Source organism: Petaurus breviceps, unplaced genomic scaffold, assembly GCF_028583685.1.
Source record: "Petaurus breviceps papuanus isolate PSGF00001 unplaced genomic scaffold, PetGlider_PUasm1.0 90804, whole genome shotgun sequence".
Classification (NCBI taxonomy): domain Eukaryota; kingdom Metazoa; phylum Chordata; class Mammalia; order Diprotodontia; family Petauridae; genus Petaurus; species Petaurus breviceps.
Genome location: NW_027187348.1, coordinates 5,745,319 through 5,765,651, shown reverse-complemented (window position 1 = coordinate 5,765,651; position 20,333 = coordinate 5,745,319). Strand labels below are relative to the sequence as shown.

At 43.1% G+C, this 20,333-nt stretch overlaps 1 protein-coding gene across 7 annotated transcripts in view; it reads right to left on the bottom strand.

Moving 5' to 3' along the window:
• GRAMD1B (GRAM domain containing 1B) overlaps nucleotides 1-20,333 on the bottom strand; it is a 338,159-nt gene that overhangs the window by 9,713 nt on the left and 308,113 nt on the right. For all 7 annotated transcript variants that reach the window (XM_069070083.1, XM_069070084.1, XM_069070085.1 and 4 more), the window contains 9 exons: nucleotides 14,207-14,322; nucleotides 12,052-12,208; nucleotides 10,123-10,312; nucleotides 9,017-9,160; nucleotides 7,913-8,031; nucleotides 7,607-7,749; nucleotides 5,389-5,492; nucleotides 4,142-4,345; nucleotides 3,062-3,155 (listed from right to left, as the gene is read on the bottom strand). In XM_069070083.1, coding sequence (XP_068926184.1) covers nucleotides 3,062-3,155; nucleotides 4,142-4,345; nucleotides 5,389-5,492; nucleotides 7,607-7,749; nucleotides 7,913-8,031; nucleotides 9,017-9,160; nucleotides 10,123-10,312; nucleotides 12,052-12,208; nucleotides 14,207-14,322 — 1,271 coding nt within the window. The remainder of the gene's footprint in view (nucleotides 1-3,061; nucleotides 3,156-4,141; nucleotides 4,346-5,388; nucleotides 5,493-7,606; nucleotides 7,750-7,912; nucleotides 8,032-9,016; nucleotides 9,161-10,122; nucleotides 10,313-12,051; nucleotides 12,209-14,206; nucleotides 14,323-20,333) is intronic.

Here is a 20,333-nt window from a genome sequence, read left to right as displayed (position 1 = left end):
GAGAGAGAGAGAAGAGGTAAGGGAGGAAAGGAAGAGAGACAGGGAGAAGGAGAAAGAAGAAAAAGAAGAAGACAGAGAAAGGAGAGAGAAAAAGGCAAGGGGGGAAGGAAGAGGAAGAGAGAGGGAGAGACAGTGATGGAGAGAGTAAGAAGGAAGAAAGAGACAGGGAGGGAAGAGGAGGAAAAAAAGAAGAAAGGGAGAGAGAGGAAGAGGAGAAAGAGAGAGGGAGGGAGCAAAGGGAAAAGAGAGAATGCACATATGTATGGAGAGGAGAGTGGAAAGGGAGAGGGAGAAAGGGGGACAGAAAGAGAGAGAGAGACATACTAGTAGACAGAGTTGGTTTCAAGGGCCAGAGAAATGATATAGTCACAGGGAGAGTGTTGTGGGGGTTGGGAGCAAAGAAAGATACAGAAGGACACCAAGGGCAGAAAGAGAGCCATAGGTTCAAATTAGGATCCCAAAAGATGTGAGGGAAATGAAGCAAAGATCTCAGGGAGTAAAGAAGGTAAACCATAGAGACAGTACCTGAAACAGATCCTAATGGGTGCAGGGGAGAGAAAAGAAGGAGGAGGCAGAGGTTAGAAAAAGACTGACATACAGAAGGGGAAATCTGCAGAGGAGGAGGGCAAGAAGGACAGAGACAGAGCAAGATCTTGTTACCTACACATAACCAAATTTCTAGGAGCCATAACTACTAATCCTTACCCTTCCTTCCTGTGCCCTGGTCCCTGCACTGCTGCTTTAGGGATCTGACTTGAGTATGAGAAGGCCAGAAGCATGCTGTTAGACTTGGAGTGAGGAGCCTTGGGTTCAAATCCTCTCTCCAGTTAGTAATTCTAGACAAGCACCTTAAACTCCCCTAGTCTCAGTCTCTGCATCAATAAAATGGATATAATATTTATACTAGCTACCTCATAGGGCTGTTGTGAAGAAGATACTTTTATTTAATTAATTATTTTGTTTGTTTCTTTATGATTTTTGGAAGGCAGTTGGGGTTAAGTGACTTGCCCAAGGCCACACGGCTAGTTTTTGTGTTAAGTGTCTGAGGCCAGATTTGAACTCAGGTCCTCCTGACTCCAGGGCTGGTGCTCTATTCACTGTGCCACCTAGCCGCCCCGAGGAAGATACTTTTAAAAAGCCATAAAGTACTAATGTAAACATGAGTTATTATAATAAAATGGGATGGATGAGAGGGATGAAGGTGAGAACACAGTGACCCAGAAAAGCACTAAATACAGGACTCTCTGACAACACCCCTGGACAAATGCTAGTGAGGAAAGGCAGCACAACATGGGGGAAGGAGGAGGAAGGGAGTGAAGCAGGGAGAGAAAGAGAAAGAATATTGCTCTTACAGTCAAGATTAGGGTTCAGGCTCTGTGTCTAACACACACTGCCTGGGTGACCCTAGGCAACTCCCAATGCAATTCTCTAGGCTGGGGGTTCTTAACCTCAAGTCCATGAACTTGCGGGGTTTTTTCTTACTGTATTTTGATAACTGAATTACAACATATTTGGTTTCCTTTGTAATCTTATGTAGTTTATTTATGCATTTAAAAACATTATTCTAAGAAGGGACCCACAAGTCTTACTAGACTGCCAAAAGGAGCCATGACAAAAAAAAAGGGATGAATTCCTTTTCTCTGACAATATATATATCTGTATAAATCACAGGGGAAGGAAAGGAGGGAGGAAGGGAGAGGGAGGAAGAAAGGAAGAAAGAAAGAGGGGAGGAGGGAGGAAGGAGGAAAGGAAGAAAGAAAGAAGGAGGAAGGAGGAAAGAAAGAAAGAGGGAAGGAGGGAGGAAGGAGGAAAAGAAGAAGGAAAGAAAGGAGAAAAGAAAGAAAGGGGGAAAGAAAAGAAATAAAGAAGAAAATGTCACTCAGGGTACACTGGTATAAAAGATTTCCTTAGAAAGAGGTATTTGCAAAACTAATGAACTGTCCTGTAGGATTCAGAGGGGTCTAGGTGACTAGGTGATGTTTCTGACACCATGACTTAAGGAATGAAGTAGATCAGCTGGTGCTCACTAGGTGACATTGGGGAAATCCTTTCCCTCCGGGGTCTCAGCATCCACTGAAAACTGTCATGATAAAAGTTCATAAAAGATCAGTGACAAAAAGAAACGCCTCATATACACCAAAATATTGAGAGTGGCACTTTTTGTAGTAGAAAGAAATGGAAATAAAATAGTTGTTCACTGGGGAATGGCTAAACAAATTGCGACGCTTCAATATGACCATCTATCATTCTGTTGTAAGAAGAAATGAATATGATGAATGCAGAAAGGCATGGGTAAACTCCTCTGTGATTTGATGCAGAGGGAGGTAAGAAAAGCTAGGAAAATAATATACACAATGACTAAAACAAATACATAAATCAAAACAGTGTTGCCAAACTACAATGACCAAGTTTGGTCCAAAGAAGAGACTTGAGAAGGGACCTCACCCCTGCTTCTTTGTGTCCCACGGCTAAAGATACAGGCTTCACTCTATCCTTTTTTGATATATTGGTTAGTTTTGGCTAAACTGTATTTTCCCTCTCTCATGCTTTGCTCTTATTCTTAGCTTTTTCTAAGGATATATTGGGAGATGTAGGTGATGTGAAAACAAAAGCTATTAACACAATTTTTTTTAAAAAGAGCGATCTCATGGGAGATAAAGAGGCAAACACAGATTTGAAAAGAGACATAAACACATAGAGTCAGGAAAGAAAGACCAAATGATGAACAGAGACAAAGGGTAAGAAAAAAGTGAGACAGAAACACAAAGACAAAATTCCATCTTACATCTATAGCATACTTTTAACTATCTTCTAGTTAAATCTCTTGTAGTAAATCATCTTATGTTTACTCTAAGGAAATAGGCAAAGAGAAAAAAGGATGCAAGGAGTGAAGATGGAAGAGACAGACAAACAGAACTAAAGAAAGAAAGAAGGGAATGAAATAAAGGGCAGAGAGAGAAGGCAGAAGCCGGCAGGGCATCATGTGTCTGGAAAGGCTGAAGTGAGCTCTAGGGAACCGTAGGGCAAGAGAGAGGCAAGGGGGAGCCTGAGAGTCCCTTACACACAGCTGATAATGAGGAGCAGCTTGGATACGCTCTGAAGGTGGAAACCGCCAGTAGGAGTGTCTTCAGGGACATGCCGGGTCTGGGTAGAGCCTGTAGAAAAGAACATGGCAGGTTGTCACCATCACAACTAGTCATCCTCTTGCACTTTGTCCTCCTCAGTCCTTATCTGAGTTCCACAAGGCCTGTCATGGCAACAGCTGTACAGTGTCATACAAGATAGCCCCTGCCTTTCAGCACCTTACCAAGCCATACCCTCAATTAAAGTCTAAGTTTCTAAATTATGAATAAAGCCTGTATCTTCTACTTCTTTTAATGCTCCTCAGATTCTATGATAGGATAGGTGCTGAACGGATATTTATTGAACAATTAAATTATCGGACATGTAGGTAAGGATAGAGAAACATAGGAATAAAATGATTAAACAAAGGTATCCAATATAGGTCAAAAGGAAACTATAAATATTTGGGCAGGGAGCAAAGAAGTCACTGTGGGAGTTTCATTTGCCAATAAAATATAAATATAACCCCTGTAGGAGATGTGAGGGAAGAAGAGGGGCCCATATACCATGAGCCTGGGAATGGACATATAGTTGTTCATCTATCAGGGTTGGAACTGTGGTCCCTGGCCAAGCAGTGAACTTTCTCCAGGCACAGTGACCACTTCTACAAGGGCATCCTTTAACACTGTCCCAATTTTGCAGAGCTCAAGCCAGGCTGTCAAGAGAACTGAATGGCAGGGAAACTGAGTCCAAATTGAACTTTCTTCCAGTGGAGCTAAGGACAATTGGAGTTGTCATGGACTGGGATTTTAGAAAGTCCTAAAAATACTGTATCAGAGATACTAAGGGATAAAGGTGCTTCATATTTATTAAGATATTTAACGAGTCATGTACAAACTAATGCAAATAATAAGTAAAGTATAGAAATGTGTGACTATCCCCAGTACATAGCACAGTGCCTTATATAAAGATAGTTCTCATGCATTTGTTTGAGCTGAAATGCATTAAACTGAAATACAGCCTTCAGTCCAGGCCCCTACCTCCCATTTCCCATCTCCTGCCCTGAACTGGGTCATACCTGCTACATGTTTGATCCTATGGCCCACGTCCTCATCTGTAGGAGTAGTGACAGGGCTCATAACCTCCTCCAAATGAGGTACCCTCAGATGGGCGTGGGGTCGCTTCCTCCTCCGTACAGCAGAGGCTTTGCTGGCCTTCTCTTTGGGAGACTGTCTGTGTACCTCAGCCAGGTAGGTGCTCTCTGTTTTTGTCAATTCACTCTCTGCCAAGGTCGATGGTGCTATGTCAGGAACCAGGGGCATGCAGGCCACATCCCCATCTCCCAACACCTCCCAAATCAAGTATGGGCTTCCTTCCTTTCAGAATCATCCTTCCTCTCCCTCTCTCTTCCCCTAGAGGCTGACTTTCTAGTATGCTGGATATAAGACATCAAGAAATAGCTCCTACTCATGATGAAGCATACCATCCACCTCCTAATAATGATGACATACTCAATCTGATGCAGGGTGAGACTTTTTTTGTGGGGGGACACGGCCAATGTGGGAATTTCTTTTACTTGACTATATAGGTTTGTAACAGGGATTGTATTTTTCTTGTTTTCTCTATGGAGAGGTGGGAAGGAGAGAAGATCTAAATATAAAATAAAACTGAAATTCAGAAAAAAAAAAGTGGCTCTTAGGTGGGACCCTTCTTACCTTCTACAGCGGCTGAAAGCCAGGTGATGTGTCAAATGCTTGTGAAACATCCTAGTTACTGTGTGAAATCTTAGTGTCTCTCACACTTTGGCACACTCAAACATCAACACACAGTCTACACAATGACAATGTGGTGTAGTAGAAAGGGGACCAGATCAAGAATCAAGAAGCCTGGATTCTATTGTTGGCTTGGCCATTTTGAATGACTTATGTGACTTTGGACAAGTTACTTAACCTTTCTGAGCCTCAGAAATAAAATGTGGGAGTTGGAAGCCGGATGATACCAAAGATTTCTTATGGTTCTAAATCAGATAATCCTGTGATCCTATGCCAGTTCACCTCTACTGAGCCTCAGTTCACCACCTAAGCCATCTATAAAAGGGGGAAATTGACCTCAAGTTTCTCTAAAGTGCCTTCCAATTCTGCCATTCTGATTCCAAAGTCTGTCAACTAACATTTGCAAATCAAGACTCATAAACCATGCTTCTCTACACACAGTCATGTTCTTTCCATGCCCTTACCCCACATTCACACTTTCTAATCCCTTCCACTCATATACTTCCACCCTACCTACTAGGGTCCTAGCCACAGCAATGATATCAATCCTCACCCAAATGGCGGAAATAATCCTCCAGCCCACTCCAGAAATTCTTCTCGATGAAGGTTTTCACTAGCCCCCAGGGCTGTTTTCTATAGCGTAGCTCTGTGGAGACCCTGAGAAATGAAGCCCCAAACCAAATCTGTTATTTTAGAATAGGCTTATCCCCCTCCTAAGAATAGGGGGCCCTAGGTCTCAAACCAAAGCAGGCTTTCCCCCACAATCCCCCAATTCTCTCAGGGTTTGAACAAAAGCCCTCTTGGTACAATTCACCACCTGGTTTCCTAGTAGAGAGGGAAGGCACCCTAACAGTGGCTCCTAGCTCTCTGAATAAGTGTGGCACCTCAGATGACAGGCAGCGGTTGGGGCACTGAGGGCTTCCTAATGGTAAACAGGAAACAATATGACAAATCCCAGTTACTCCTTCCTTGCCCCAGACATTGGTCCCAGGGAACTGAATAACTCAGAAGGCTTAGGGTTGAAAGCAAACTCAGAGGTCATTAGGTCCAGTGATCTACTCAAATCTTGATGACAATATCCAATATCCTCTTCCTAGAGAATTCCCAAACTTTTCTACTTGTGAAAAGCTTGAGTTATTATGCAGCAATTTGTTATGTGGATCCCAAACCCACTTTCCTGTAATTTCCACTTACTAATCCTGCTTCTCCCCTCTAGGATGAGGCAGAATAAATCAACTATCTACCTTCCAATATTTAAGTTTGGAAGATTTGAGTCATTTTTTTGTTCAGAAACAAAGAATGAAGTTTGTTATACTTTAAGAATCTCCTTACCCAATACCCAAATTCTTTCTCACTCTCCATGTCCGTTTTTATCCTCTGATGCAGGAAACAGTACCTCTACCCCATCCTCTTCCCTCAGTCTATCTGCTCCCACTACCTTTGTTCCCCTTCAGTACTCTCTCTGGCATGTTTCCTTTCCCCATGGATTCATTTGTCCTTCATCAGGAGAGCTTCCACAGTGCCCAGGAGAGGGGCAAGGGAGAGTTGAAGAAACCGAAGAGAAAATGTGATAGTTATTACCAAGTATATGAGGGGCTATCATATAAGAGAGTAAAATAAGATGGTTCTGCTTGGCCCCAGAGTACAGAATGAAGAACACTTGATGGAAATTGGAGAGATTCAGGTTTGGTATAAGGACAACTTCCTAACAATCAGAATTATCCAAATGAAGAATAGGCTGCTTTGAAAGCTAATGCTTTGAGAGAGCTTTAACAGAGATCTTTGAGCCAAGAATGGTTGGTGGTGTTTCTTGGTAATATATGTGTGTATATACATACATACATACATATATATATATATATATATATATTATATATACACACTCACATACTGGTAGGATGGGATGGCTTCTGAGTTCCCTACCAACTCTGAGATTCTTCTGTGAAGAACTTAACATAATCATTCAATAAGCTTTAATTGAGTATCTACTATGTACAAAGTGTTGTGTTAGAAACCAAGGGAACTACAATGAAATCTAAGACATGATCTCAATCCCCTAGGAACTTACTGTCTAGCAAAGATGATAAGAAAATACACAATACATTCATTAAGATGAGGGAGAGCACTTGCATCTGGAAGGACAACCGGAGGCTTCATGGAAGTGGTATTTGGCTTGGCTTTGATAGACTTTGATAGACTGATACATTTCTGGCTGCTCTAACCCATTTCTCTATAACCTCACTCTGGTCCTGCATCCGAATCCTCTCCCACCTCTTTCTTTCCTGTAATCCTCCAGTTTTGGGTCCTCCACCCTCCCTGAGCCAGACACCTTATGTTTCTTCCCAACAGCTTCCATTGTTCCTGTTACCTTCTCCAATACTTTACAAAACAGAGACCTCAGTTATGTCCACTGTTCCAGGGCAACCCTAAGCCTTTAATGTCAAAAGCATCCCTGGAAGCTGCAGTAAGACCAACTGAAGCCAAGAGGTGAAGTAATATTCCACCCCATTTCATCTCCAGCAAACAGTGAAAAGAGGCCTGGATGTAGAGTCAAGTCATGGGCTCAAACTCCAGCTGTGTCACTTAATACTTGGGTGAGTTGCTGGACTTCTTCTTCATCTTTAAAATTAGGGAGGGGGATTAGATGATCTCTGAGGTCCCTTTCAGCTCGACAATTATGACCTTTGTATTAAACCAGATGGATGTGCTCTGCCTGGGGTCTCCTTGAAGAGCCTCCCTCTGGGCCACCCACACCTCTGGGGTGCCATTACCTGAGTCGGCTCTTATTTCGAGCCACGCGGGTGAGTGTGTAGCGGTTGATGGTATAGAAGTAGTCATGGTATGGCACGTCGTGGGTGAGCACCTCAGCATCTATTACGTAGCATTCGCTCTCCTGGCAGGCCTTGTACATGGTCTATGAAGTGAGAAGGGAGCCATGGGACAGGACAAAAGGCGGGTAAGTTGGCTCCCCTACCTCCCACTTCCCAAAGAAACACCCTGGGGGTCTGAGATACTGCCCTCACTTCTTGGTACTGGGATTGGGGGCTTCCTTTTCTTTCCCTTCACACTTTATTTACCTGGGTCTCTGTGACAGTGGCAGTTTTGGGAACCAGAGGGTTGTTGAGGGTGATGGTGTAGAGAATCACTCGACTCTGGTTTCCATTGTCCTCCTTTTTCCATGGATGAAAGATGATATCTGGTAGTAGTGAGGGGGTGAGGGATTAGGGAGGGAGAAAAGAGGTACCCTGATTTGAATTTCACCTCCAAGGGAACTATCCTCAGCTTCTGTGAGTGGACAACTAGTCCAGGGTAGAGGCCAATGGCAACTTGAGTATGAGGGGAGGGGCAGTGGAGAGAGAGCCAGGAAAAAAGGAAGGAGGACTGAGTGTATGGGTGGGAGGCAGGACAATCTGAAGGAGAAAGAGACTCATTGTAATATTGACAAAAATCTGCACAGAGCTCAGGCATTCCAACGGTGCCTGGGGCAGGGGCAAGAGGTCTTGGGGCCACCTACGGGACTCTGGCAACACTAGAGTTACTGTGATGAGGGCTCTGGGTTTTCCTGGGAAAAAGTTCTCCTTTCTCATCCACTATGACTCTCCAATGCCCTGTGAATGCCCTCCCCTCCTAGCAGAGGGGCAGGCATACTGAGATATCATGCTAACTAAACTTTGAATTGAATTGCATGTACAAAGGGCAAAATGTTGTCTGCCTATACTAAGTCTAGAGCACAAGGTATGAGGCAGATGGTAGGAGGCAGAACAGAGTTCCAAGGGAAATGCCACTGGAGACTCCAAAATTGGAGTTCCCAACTGGTATTCTGGTGGAGGAAGGGGAGATCTGGATACACAAGCCACAGGAGGCCCTCTGGGGCCAGAGATATATTATTATATGTTGGGTTGAGAGGGCACAAAAAGAAGAAAGAGCAAGGATGAAAGAAGGGGAATGACATAAGGGAAGGAAGAAAAAGAGAGAAGGCCATGAGGGAGGTGGGAGAAGGAAAGAAAGGAAGGAGAAGGGGAAGGAATGAGTCAAGAAAGAAGGGACCTGGGGAAAGGAAACTGACTGGGAGAGGGGAGAGAAAGTAGTGAGAAGAAAAGGAAGGGAATGTGTAAAGGAATGAAAAGAAACAAGGAAGAACCAATAAGGGAGAGAAAAGGGGAGCCCCAGATGAAACGGACCAGAGAAGCGTCGCTGCTCCATGAAATCCCTCTGAAAAGGAGAGTCCGTAAAGAGTAGGTCATAGAGTTTGTCAACACTGAAGTTAAAGACCTCGTTCACATACTGCCGGCCACTCAGGTCTTCGTAGAAGGCTTGGACTTCTCCTGCGGGGAAAAGACAGGGAGGGGAGCATTGAAAAGGAGCATTAAGGGAGAGACACAAATGAGAACTAGGTTACCTCCAAAGCAAGAGTAATTTTTGCAATGGAGCAAGATTCAAACTAAGCAAGATTCTAATCTATATGAAGGCCTGGCTACTGAGCAGGGGATAGTGCTGGGACACTTGGAAAAGGTTTTCAGTTGTGTAATCCACAAATTAGTTCACTCACAGCTAAACAATTGAGAGCTGACTATTCGCTAGTCATTAACCAACCATCAATTAGCCAGCATTGAGGTACCAGTTAATGATTAGTTAATGAATTTGGCTTCTGTTCAGTGAATTGAAAATGCAGCAACTTTCCTACTCAGGTGACTTGAGGCTGTGTTTGTGGAAAGGTATAGTAAAAGGCTACCTCCTCAGGAATCGAATGGAGGAGTCAAAAGGTTCACCTGACCCTAATGGTTTCCTCATCAGTCTGCCAGGGCACCACCCTAATACTCAATCAACTGAGTCTGAACTTCCTACCATTAGTCACCAATGACCTAAGACAGCAAATGGAAGGAGGAGACAGTAACTCCAATAGGCCCCAGTCAAAATGTACTTTTTACCTAGTAGTAATAGCTTTATTCCATTAGCATATTAGCATTTACTTGACTACCAGGTTGGTGAGTTGGCCCCTCCAGCCCTGTGGGAATGTAGGTTTCCATGGGAGGAATACGGTGATAATGAACCTTGAGTGGCATACAAAGCACAAAGCTCTAGGAAGGTTAGACCTAGAAAGACGGGCCACTCAGAAGAGACACTAACAATCTGGGGAGGGAAGAGGACATACTTAATTTCAATTTCTCCTACCTGACAATCTTGCCTAGGGCCTGCTCTGCAATAAGCCCAGAGATACTCTCAAGTGTTTATGTAGGGATGTCATTTCAGCCTCTTCCAACAGGAGAGAAGAAAAGCAAGCCCCTACCTTCATCATGGGTGTCTGATGAATCACTGAGCTCAGTAGGAATATCCTCATTATCATTGAAATCCAAGGAGGGAGAGTTCACTGGAGCAAGGATCTCGATCTTCTCCCCAATGATGTTGTCAATTGTGAGCTCCTTCTCCAGAGGGCCATCCCCTTCCACCACTTCTTCTTCCAGGGGCAATCCATCAAACTAGAGCAAGGACAGAGGGGTTAAGTTCTTGTGTGACCTAACAAGCTTGCTGTGACTCAGGAGGGACTGCTAGATCCAGCTGAGTAATCATTCCAGCAATAAAACGCTATCATTTCTGGGGTGGCCACCATTCAAAAGACTCAATCACACTGGTTTCATTCTTGCACACACAAATCTGCCAAAGGCTTGCCACAAAGTCTAGTGTAGGTTCCCTTTCTTCTCTGCACATATAGTATCATGGTCCCACTGATGCTGAGGGCCTCCTGGAAAGTCTTAAAAGTTGATTATTTCACTTTAAACCTGATCCTAAACATGGTATCCTTAGTTCAACGTCTCCCACTAGGGTGTCTAAGGACACATAGTCTCAGTACTAACTCAAGATAGGAAGCTCTCTCCTGAGGCTCCATTATATACCCATATAATTGAACATAATACCATTTTGCCATCAAATAGCACCTTTATTTCAATAAATTCCCAGGTTTCTTCTAGGAATATTGTTATATTCGTTCTCTAACAATCTTGCAAGAGAATAGGGCACAGATGGGGAAAAGAGACTTAGAGAAGATATGACATTCAACAGGAGGCACAAACTCAGGTGTCATTGCTTCTAGGACATCTGAATGATCTTTGAGACCACTTTCTCTAGTTATCTTTCCTTGATGGAGCCCCAAATTCTAAAATCTATGATACATTCCTCAAGTCTTCTCAGGGTTTCATCTCCCCAGCTAGATTGTAAAGATCTTGAAGAAGAAAACTAGAAACTTGACCTTGGGCAAGTCACTTAACCCCTCCAAAAAGCAAAAAACAAAAACAAAAAAAACCTAGAAACAGAACCTTCCCTTTCTTGTCCTAAGAGGAGCCAGACACCAGAGTTATTGATTGAGCAGGGGCCTCAGCTGCTTAGTGCCTGCTGTACTCAAAGGCTAAGGCATAACTCCGGAGTGCCTAGGGCAGGGACCCTAGGCAAAAGAGCTAGCAATGAATACTTTCTAATTTGGAAGGGGTATGAGTTGGGCCCAAGAGACAGGTGAGGCATGGTAGCATAAAGAGAGCAGTTGTGGACAGCATTTGGGAATGGTTTTCATTTGCTCAGAATGAGGATACAAATGAAACCCTATGAGAAATATCTGGATCTCCAATCCACCACACTTCCTCCAGCTCTGGGGTTACTTCATAAGCCTCCATATTGACTTTTCTATTTGATTGTAAGCCTACACTACTAAGGAACAGATTGTCTCTTTGCCCTACCTTGAATTACAGGTGTCTAGCGGCTGGTACTGCCATACATCCTGAGGTCAATCAATAAATACTTAATGATCAACCCACTTCTGGAAGAGATCTTATTAGTCAGAAAATCTTTCCCTGAATTAAGTGACATAAATCATAAATACTCTCATGCATGGGTATGCTAGCTCACAAGACCAGATTGTTAAATTTACAGCATGTGCATTTATACATAAGAAATCAGCAAAGGCTACAAAATCAGGGCTTGATTTATTGTTTCGTTGATTAAGAAAGAGATGGTGAAAATGCTAATAATACAAATTAAACTTTAAAATGTGTTATGTTGTACATTTTAAAAAAATTTTGGGAAGCCAGTTGTTAAACATTTGCCAGCCTATCACTCTCCTTAGTCCAACTCACTTCCCAGTTCAATGACCTCTAACCAGGCTGACTCAGCAAGATTAATGAAAAAGGACCACTGAATTAAGGGCAGGAGCAAGGGTTGCAATCCATACCGAGACAGGGGCTTCACTGCTTCCAGTGGAGGTCAATGTGCTGTTGGTGATAGATTTCTTCGGTAGCTGTGGGCTGGCATCTGGCTTGGTCTCTATGCTGCTTTTGGAGGAGCTGTCATTCACCTCGTTCTCTTCTACTGGGAGCTCCTCACAGTAGCTGAGTGAGGGCACAGAGAAAGAAGGTAGCAATCAGTGTCCACTAAGCCAGGCCCCACCTTCAGCTCCTTCTTCCACCTGCCCAGAAGGCCAGAAGCAGGAGGGCTGATTCAGACCATTAACAACTGTCTCTCAGCCATGATTCCACCACCTACCTTAAAATAAAGGGAACCTGACAATGAACTCTTCTTTGAATGTCCATTTCCACTTCTGTTTCCATATCATACATACTATTTTTCCCTAGAATATCTTTCCTGGACTATCCCATATTGTCCTATGTTCTAACCTAGAATATCCTCCTTTGTCCTCTCTACCAGTCCCTACACATTTAAAATTTCTGGATGGAAATGAATATCCACCAGATAATATTCCTTTTCATCAGCTTTATCATCAAATTCTCTGATAATTTTTATACTTACACTTCTCTCGTCCCCCCAGCATCAACATACCCAATAATAACTCACATTTCTATAGCACTTTTCCATTTATAAAGTGTACCATTCACACTAAACCACTCACTAAGTAGTGAAAGAATTTTTATCCCCATTTTATAGATGCAGAAAACCAAAGAGGTTAAGTAATCTGCCTAAGGTGACACAGCAGAACTGAGATTAGGTTTTCTGAATCTAATTCTTACCACTACACTATTCTTCCTCCTTTGTACTAAATCAATTTGTACTTTCTGGGGTTTTCCTTCTTCAAGAATCTGTGATTGCATCCACTTAGGTATTCTCTCCACCAGTGCAGACCACAGTAACCTTTGAGTTGCGGCTGAAAACATTCATCAGCCAGGCTAACTTTCTAGTAATATGCCTCTCCAAACTTAAGAAGATTGGTCCTTGGAGACAGATCCAGAGTCTGTTGATGGTCCCTTATTCGAAATTGTTGCAGCTTAGTAAAGTCTGTTGAAGCCTGTGAAGCCTGTGTTTGAGCTGATGTAGCCTTCAAGAATTCAGGATCATTTCCATACCATAATGCAGTACTGGAGTATGATTTTAGTGGAGCCATGTTCCTAAGTCATTTTAAGGTTTCACCCAGTGGATCTGTAGGTCCCTGAGAATATGGATAGCATATGCTCCTCCATCTACATCTCCCCCCAGAAAGGCTCTGCCCAATACTGAGTACTCTGTTCTTGTTGGTGACAGACTGGTATATAATCAATGACTTAGTAATTAGTCCCATTGCTTGGCTTCTTAGTACTACTCCTTAATGACAGCATCTCCTCCCCAAGTACCATGATGACCTTGGAGGACCATAGATTCACAAGATGTTATACTGACTGTCCTCCATGGCCTTACCATCCTGGAGAAATGTCTGCCTTAATGCCCTGCTCTCCTGATTGATGAATGCCCCCCCCCACCCAGACCACTTTTAAAGGAGAAGTCCTAGCCATGTTTTGCCTCATTGTTCATTCTCCAGTGATCTTCTTCACATCACCACCAGCTCTTCTCTCCTATGCAGGTACCCTTTCATCTCCAACCCTTAGAAATTACTGGATCTCTATTTCCCCTTTGACTTTCTTCTTCCTCTCCACCCTCCAAGGTCTGGAACCATGAACCGTGATCAAATTTACTCTGCCTTTGTCCCTGGATAGTACGTGCCATGTGCCAATTTAATCTCCTACAGCTACACATCCTCCCAATAACACATACTTTGTATATTATCTCTCCCATTACAATATAAGCTTTTTAAGGAAAGGAACTGCCTTTCCTATGTCCCCAGCCCTTAGCACAGTGCTTGGAACATAGTAAGCATCTGGTAAGTGCTTTTTCATTCATTCATTTCATTTATTCATTTATATTGCAGCTAGAAAATATCAGAGTCGTGTTGGAGGGACTCTGTAGGCCATCTAGTACCAGAGCAGAAATCTCCTCTATTGGCCTGATAATCTAGTCCAACGTCATTTTACATGCCTTTGGGGGCCATCCAGGGATGCCACAAAGCAAGGAGGGAAGAACCGAGGACTGCCATTTAGGTGGCTACGGGCCCTCTCACTCACCCCATCGTGTTGAAGTCATCATCAGGGGGCACGTAGTCCTCATCGTCACTGGTCAGGCCCAGTTCATTTCCATAACACTGGTGGACAAAGTGCCACAGCTCCTTGGGACACAGGGGCTAGATGGGGGAAAATAGGAGCGTTTCACCTTTCCTCAGACTTCCACTCACCAAGCAGAGAATTGCTCTCTTTTATGGAGAGGGAAGAGTCTAACTACCCACTACTATGCCCAAGAAGAGTCATGACCTTGTTAGTTAAGAAAAAGATTCTTTGGCCGATAACTCCTCTCTGGTAGTGTCTCTACTTCCTGCTGATGTTTTAGGTTTTTTTTTTTTTAACTTCTGGTCACAAATGACCTTTCATGGGTTGGCTAGGTGGCACAGTGAATAGAGCACCAGTCCTGGAGTCAGGAGGACCTGAGTTCAAATCCAGCCTCAGACACTTAACAAAAACTAGCAGTATGATCTTGGGCAAGTCACTTAACCCCAATTGCCCTCCAAAAAGCAACAAAACAAAACAAAACAAAACAAAACCACAAATGGCCTTTCATTCCCTACAATGAGGATGAAGGAAGACACACTAATCTAACTATACTGGAGATACTGGCTGGCCACACCTTATGCTCTTACTGACTAATGGTATATAATGAAGGACATTTACAAAAGTAATCCATCAAATCTGACCTAGAAAAAGGCACAAATAACTTGCTTATCAAATGTGAAGATGCCAAGAAGCTGAGAAGGGCAGTTAATGTTGAGATGAGAAAATCAGGATCCAAAAACAGTTTGACAACAAGCTAGAATTCTGTACCTAATCTACCAGGATTAAAAAAGTCAAAAGCACATAGGACGGTAGAGACAAGAGTTCATGTGAAAAAGGCCTAAGAGTTTTAGTGGGCCAAAAATTCAATCCAAATCAATAGTCTGACGTAACAACCGAAGGCAATCTTAGTTAGTATAAGGAGAGGTACAGAGTTAAGAATAAAGAGGGTAACAGTTCTGATGTACTCTGGCCTGGTCAAAGAGTATCTAGAGGATTCTGTACAATCTGAGACCATGATGTTTATAGAAGCTGTATGAATCCTTGTCAATAATATAATAGAGGGTATGTCTGCTCAGCTATTGTTTGAATTAAGTAGGTGTTTTTCAACTCTATGATTCCATGAAATCAGAAGTCTGTCTGTTAGAGTAGAAAATGAACCTGAGAATATATCTGGTTAAATCTCCCACTCAAGAAGAAATCCCCTTTATAACATCCTTGACAAGTAGTCATGTCAGCCTCTGTGGCCTGGCACACCTTCAGTGATGAGTTCACTACCTAATGAACAAAACCATTTTATTGCTGGCCAGATCTAACTATGAAGATGTTCATTCCTTATAATGAGCTGGAACCTACTTCCCTAGAACTCCCATTGGTCTCTTTTGTGGTCTCTGGGGGCCACCACAAAGTGGGTTTAATAGGAATACAGCGGTCTTCAGCTCCTTGCCCACTGCTGCTTTAGCTTGGTTCTCATGGGGTTTAATATCTCTGGTAGAAAAAGGAAAAGTGGGTTGGGACAGGGGTGGGTGGGTATGAGAGAAGGACTCTTGAGTGGGCTGACTAAAGGCAGATAATAAAAACAGTAGCAAGCATTTATAGAGCACATATGTTATTTCATTTGACCAAATGTTTATGTTCTCTGAGCCTTCGGCTTGGGAGAGTAGGAGAAGGGGAGGGGGAGGGGGGGACAGGGACAGAAGGCAGAAATGGAAGAAGAGAGAACTAGAAAGGATCAAACCAAAGGTCTTTTTGTTTTGTTTTATTTTTAAGAATGTGTAGAGACACTTGCCTCACACTTAACTCTCCCTCTGTTTCCTGAGCATGGTCATTTCACAAACTGAGAGAAGCTAGTGGTTTGCAATGACAGGAACATCAATTTCACCTACCTATGTGTACTGCTTGGAATTTTAGGGTGGGTCAACAAACTGCCTCTGAGACTAGGGGACCTAGGCAGAGGGCAATGCCTTACCCAGGTCTGACTTGCTCTTAAGGAGACCCCACACAAAGTGGGAGGGATCCATCTATTATTTCTTTCCCCCTAAGCTTACCCTTAGCTTTCTTTTATATATACCATACACCTATCTGGGATGGCTCATGTCTTTACAATTGTTTGTCCCTCTGATGCAGTTTGGGGTTCTGGGGACCCCAAAATGTAAGGGTGAAAAAGGTCTGCCTGGAGATAATTCGACCACTCTGGCCTTCTTTCAGTCAAGGTAGGAAGGTTTATTGTAAGGAAGCAGGCAGAGATTCCTAGTGATTCTGTACCCTAATGGGGTGAGATTGGCACTTACACACACACACACACACACACAAAATCTGGATGGGATTAAGGAGTGGTAAATAGCCTGGGGTGGGCCAGGTGCAAGATAGTGAAAGGAGTTAAGTGATGGGGGGGGGGGGGGGGGGGGGGGGGGGGGGGGGGGGGGGGGAGGGGGGGGGGGGGGGGGGGGGGGGGGCAATCACAGTGAAGGGGCTGTTAAAAGGATTACTGAGTATCTAGGTGGGCTGGGATGGGCCAGATGACTCTGGAGATTTGCCAGTGATCTAGGCTGCTGAAGTATATGGGAAAATTCAGGGCCTGGGTTGCTTTCAAAGACTTGGTCATTTCCTATTTTGGGGTCTAGGTCCCACATCATCTGGAGAAGCTTCTACCTAATTAGCAAAGATGTCAACAAAAACCAAAAGCAATTTGAAACCCTAGCACAGGATCATATGTGTAAAGTCTATCTGCCAGTCTCTGACCCAGCCCAGACCACTTAACTCCTTTCACTGTCTGCACCTGGCCCACCCCGGGCTATTTACCACTCCTTAATCCCATCCAGATATTCTCAAAGTCTTTTTGTTTTTTTTTTTTGTATAATAGCACCAATCTCACTCCCTAGGAATCTCTGCCTGTTTCTATTGGGGGTACAATAAACCTTGCTATCTCGACTTAAAGAAGGCTTGAGAGCTGAATTACCTCCAGGCGGACTCACCCTGCACCCTTACATTTCAGTGTTCCCAGCACCTCGAACCTCATCACCTTCAGTCCTTAGCTCATCTCTACCCCCACTTCTTTCCTAATTAGGCTTATTTGATTTTAATCAAATTTGATAGCTGATATATATCTTAAAGTCTAAGGTTCAGACTTTATAGGAAAGATAGGAAGAAAATAATTTAGTACAGAGCCATGACTAGCACTTCTGAGGTTAAGTTGCATGAAAGGTGGTAGGTGCCCCAGACACTGGGAAACAAAGCCCCATGGAGGAGGAGGAAGAATTTAAGAATGCAGGGAAGGTCAACACTGAAGAGGGGGAAGGGCATGGTGGAGTAAGGGTACAGGGAATAGAGAAGGAAGAGAAATTAGCCACCTGGCGGCTTCCTATTTTAACTAATGAGTCTGGCTAACTATATACTAAGCTAAACTCTTATCTTTTGAAGAACAAGTGATATCAATTCCCTCTAAATTTCAGAGCCTTGGGACAAAGCCAAGCCCTGCCCCTCACCCCTGCTTATGGCTCTTATTTAACAAATCTATGAATCAGAGTTCTATTTGAGGTTCTTTTGGAAGGCATTTATTAACTTGCAGAAGATCTTGCTTTTGGACTTCTCTGGACCTAACTTAGCTCAATTCCTGGCACATGTTCTTTATGTTTAGTTGTTCAGTCTTGTCCAGCCCCTCGTGACCCCATTTGGGGGTTTCTTGGCAAAGATACAGGAGTGGTTTGTCATTTCCTTCTCCAGCTCATGTTACAGATGAGGAAACTGAGGCAAATACGATTAAGTGACTTGCCCAGGGCCACACATCTACTAAGGATCTGAAGCCACATCTGAACTCAGGTCCTCCTAACTCCAGGCCTGATGCTCTACACTACCTAGCTTCCCCTGACACATAATAAGAGCTTAATAAATACTTACTGACTAAGATCCTATATATACCTACTGAATAAATCAATCTGAGCCCCCCAGACAGGAATTTAAGGGCTTTTATAATCAGGAACCAACCTACTTTCCTAGTCATATAATATTCTATATCCTTATGGGATGTTAAACTGAACTACTAGAGACGATCCTTTTATAACCCATTTCTTTCTCAATTTCACATCTTTGCTTATGCCATCAAATATTCACATAATACCTTCTCTCTGGTCATTTATGCCTACTGAAGTGCTATCCACTTTCATGACCTAGTTCAAACGCCACCTCCTTAATGAAGCTACCTCTTATTCCCTCGATCAGAAGCGATCTTGCCTTCCTATGAACTCTCTTACTACACCTTCCTTGGTTGTGGTGTGTATCTATTTATCACTATGCATTTATCATCTTTTATTTTTAATTAAATGAAAGAATATGTGTAAAGTGCTTTGAAAACCTTAAAACACGGTATAAATGGTAGCTATTATTATTAAGGTTATTTTGTAGGTCATATTACCTTGCTAAACTGCCAGCTCTATGAAGGCAATGCCTCTAATTATCTTAGGATGTCTCTCCACACTTAAGCCCTATGCCTCCAACATGGTAGGTGTTCAACAGATATTTGTTTAATTCATCATGTACTCATTTGTTTCCTTGTATATTTACTTTGGCCTTTTCTATGGACCAGTAGGTTTCTGTCTTTCTCACAAGACTAAGACTTCCTCTAGGGGCAAGAATTGTGAGCTCTTCTATATCTATAACTCCCCCATGCTGGAGTCCAGGTCGGATTCATCCTGAGCTCTAGGACAGGTGCCTGAAGCCCTCAGCTCCAAGGTCTACCTGGACTTCTGATCTAAGGAAAGCACCCAAGCCAGCCATGTCTTCATTCCTCTCCAGAGTCAACACTCTCTGCACTTTCTCTACCACTACACAGCAACCTCCTCATCCTGAAAGTTCACTCCATTCTTGATCCTCTCTACAAGACAATCTACCCCTTCCTCTCATGGACTGGTTCTTCCCAGAACTTCCAGGGCCCAGACCAACCACATCTTTTCACTCTCTGTGCTCCACTCAGGGCTCTCTAGACTTCCTCTTTCAGGCCTTTCCCCACTCCCACCTTCACCGCTTTTCAGATTCTTTTTTTGTGCTCTCTTCCCCTCCCGGTCATTAAAATATAAGTCCTAGAGGGTAGGGAGCGTCTTGATGGTTTTGGTATTCCCAGTACTTAGCCCAGTGCCTGGCACACCTAAGCCATTAATAAATGCCTTTTGACTTGACTTGATTTGACTTCTTCCTTTTTCAGATTTTGGGGGAAAGTGCTTTCAAGACTCATTTAAATTCTTCCATTAACTGTCTAATAACCAATTTTTTATTCCCAGTTTTAAGGCTTCTTAGAACAACACAGTCTATATGACTATATAGATATAGTCAGGACAGGCCAAAAGTAGCCAGAGTTAGATCCTAGGTGAATAAGAATTGATATTTAAATGAGGCTTTTAAGGTTTGAAAAAGCCTTTTAAAAATGGATTACTTCATTTGATCCTCAAAATCTTGAAGGTAGGTACTATTCCCCATCCTACCCAAAGAGATGAGACTGGGGAAGTGACTTGCCCAAGGTCATGCAGCTAGTTAAGTATTAAAAGTGGAATTTAAAGCCAGGTCTCTCTTGATATCAGGACTAGTATTCTAAAGGAAATCATATGCTTAGAGCAGGATGAGGAAACTAAGGCAAACAGGATTAAGTGACTTGCCTAGGGTCACATAGCTAAGAGTCTGAAGCCAAATTTGAACTCAGATCTTCCTAACTCCAGGCTTGATGCTCTATCCACTACACCATCTAGCTTCCCCTGGCACACAGTAAGAGCTTAAATAATGCTTACTGACTAAGATCCTATTACCTACTGAATAAATCAATCTGAGCCCCTTAGACTAGAATTCAAGGCCTTCTATAATCAGATACCAATATACTTTCATCTTCTATATCCCTCTAGGTATTCTAGGTGATTCTAGGCAGCTTCTGCTTAAGCACATTCAGTGATGAGCTCACTCCTATGGAAGAAAACAAAAATCAAAGCTACCAAATTGCTGCATTGCTCTCAAAATTAGATGGAACCTGTTTCCTTAGAATTCCAATCCATTAGTCCCCTCCCTGTTCTGTTCCCGGGAGCCTCAGAGGGGGTGAAATCTGAATGCAGCA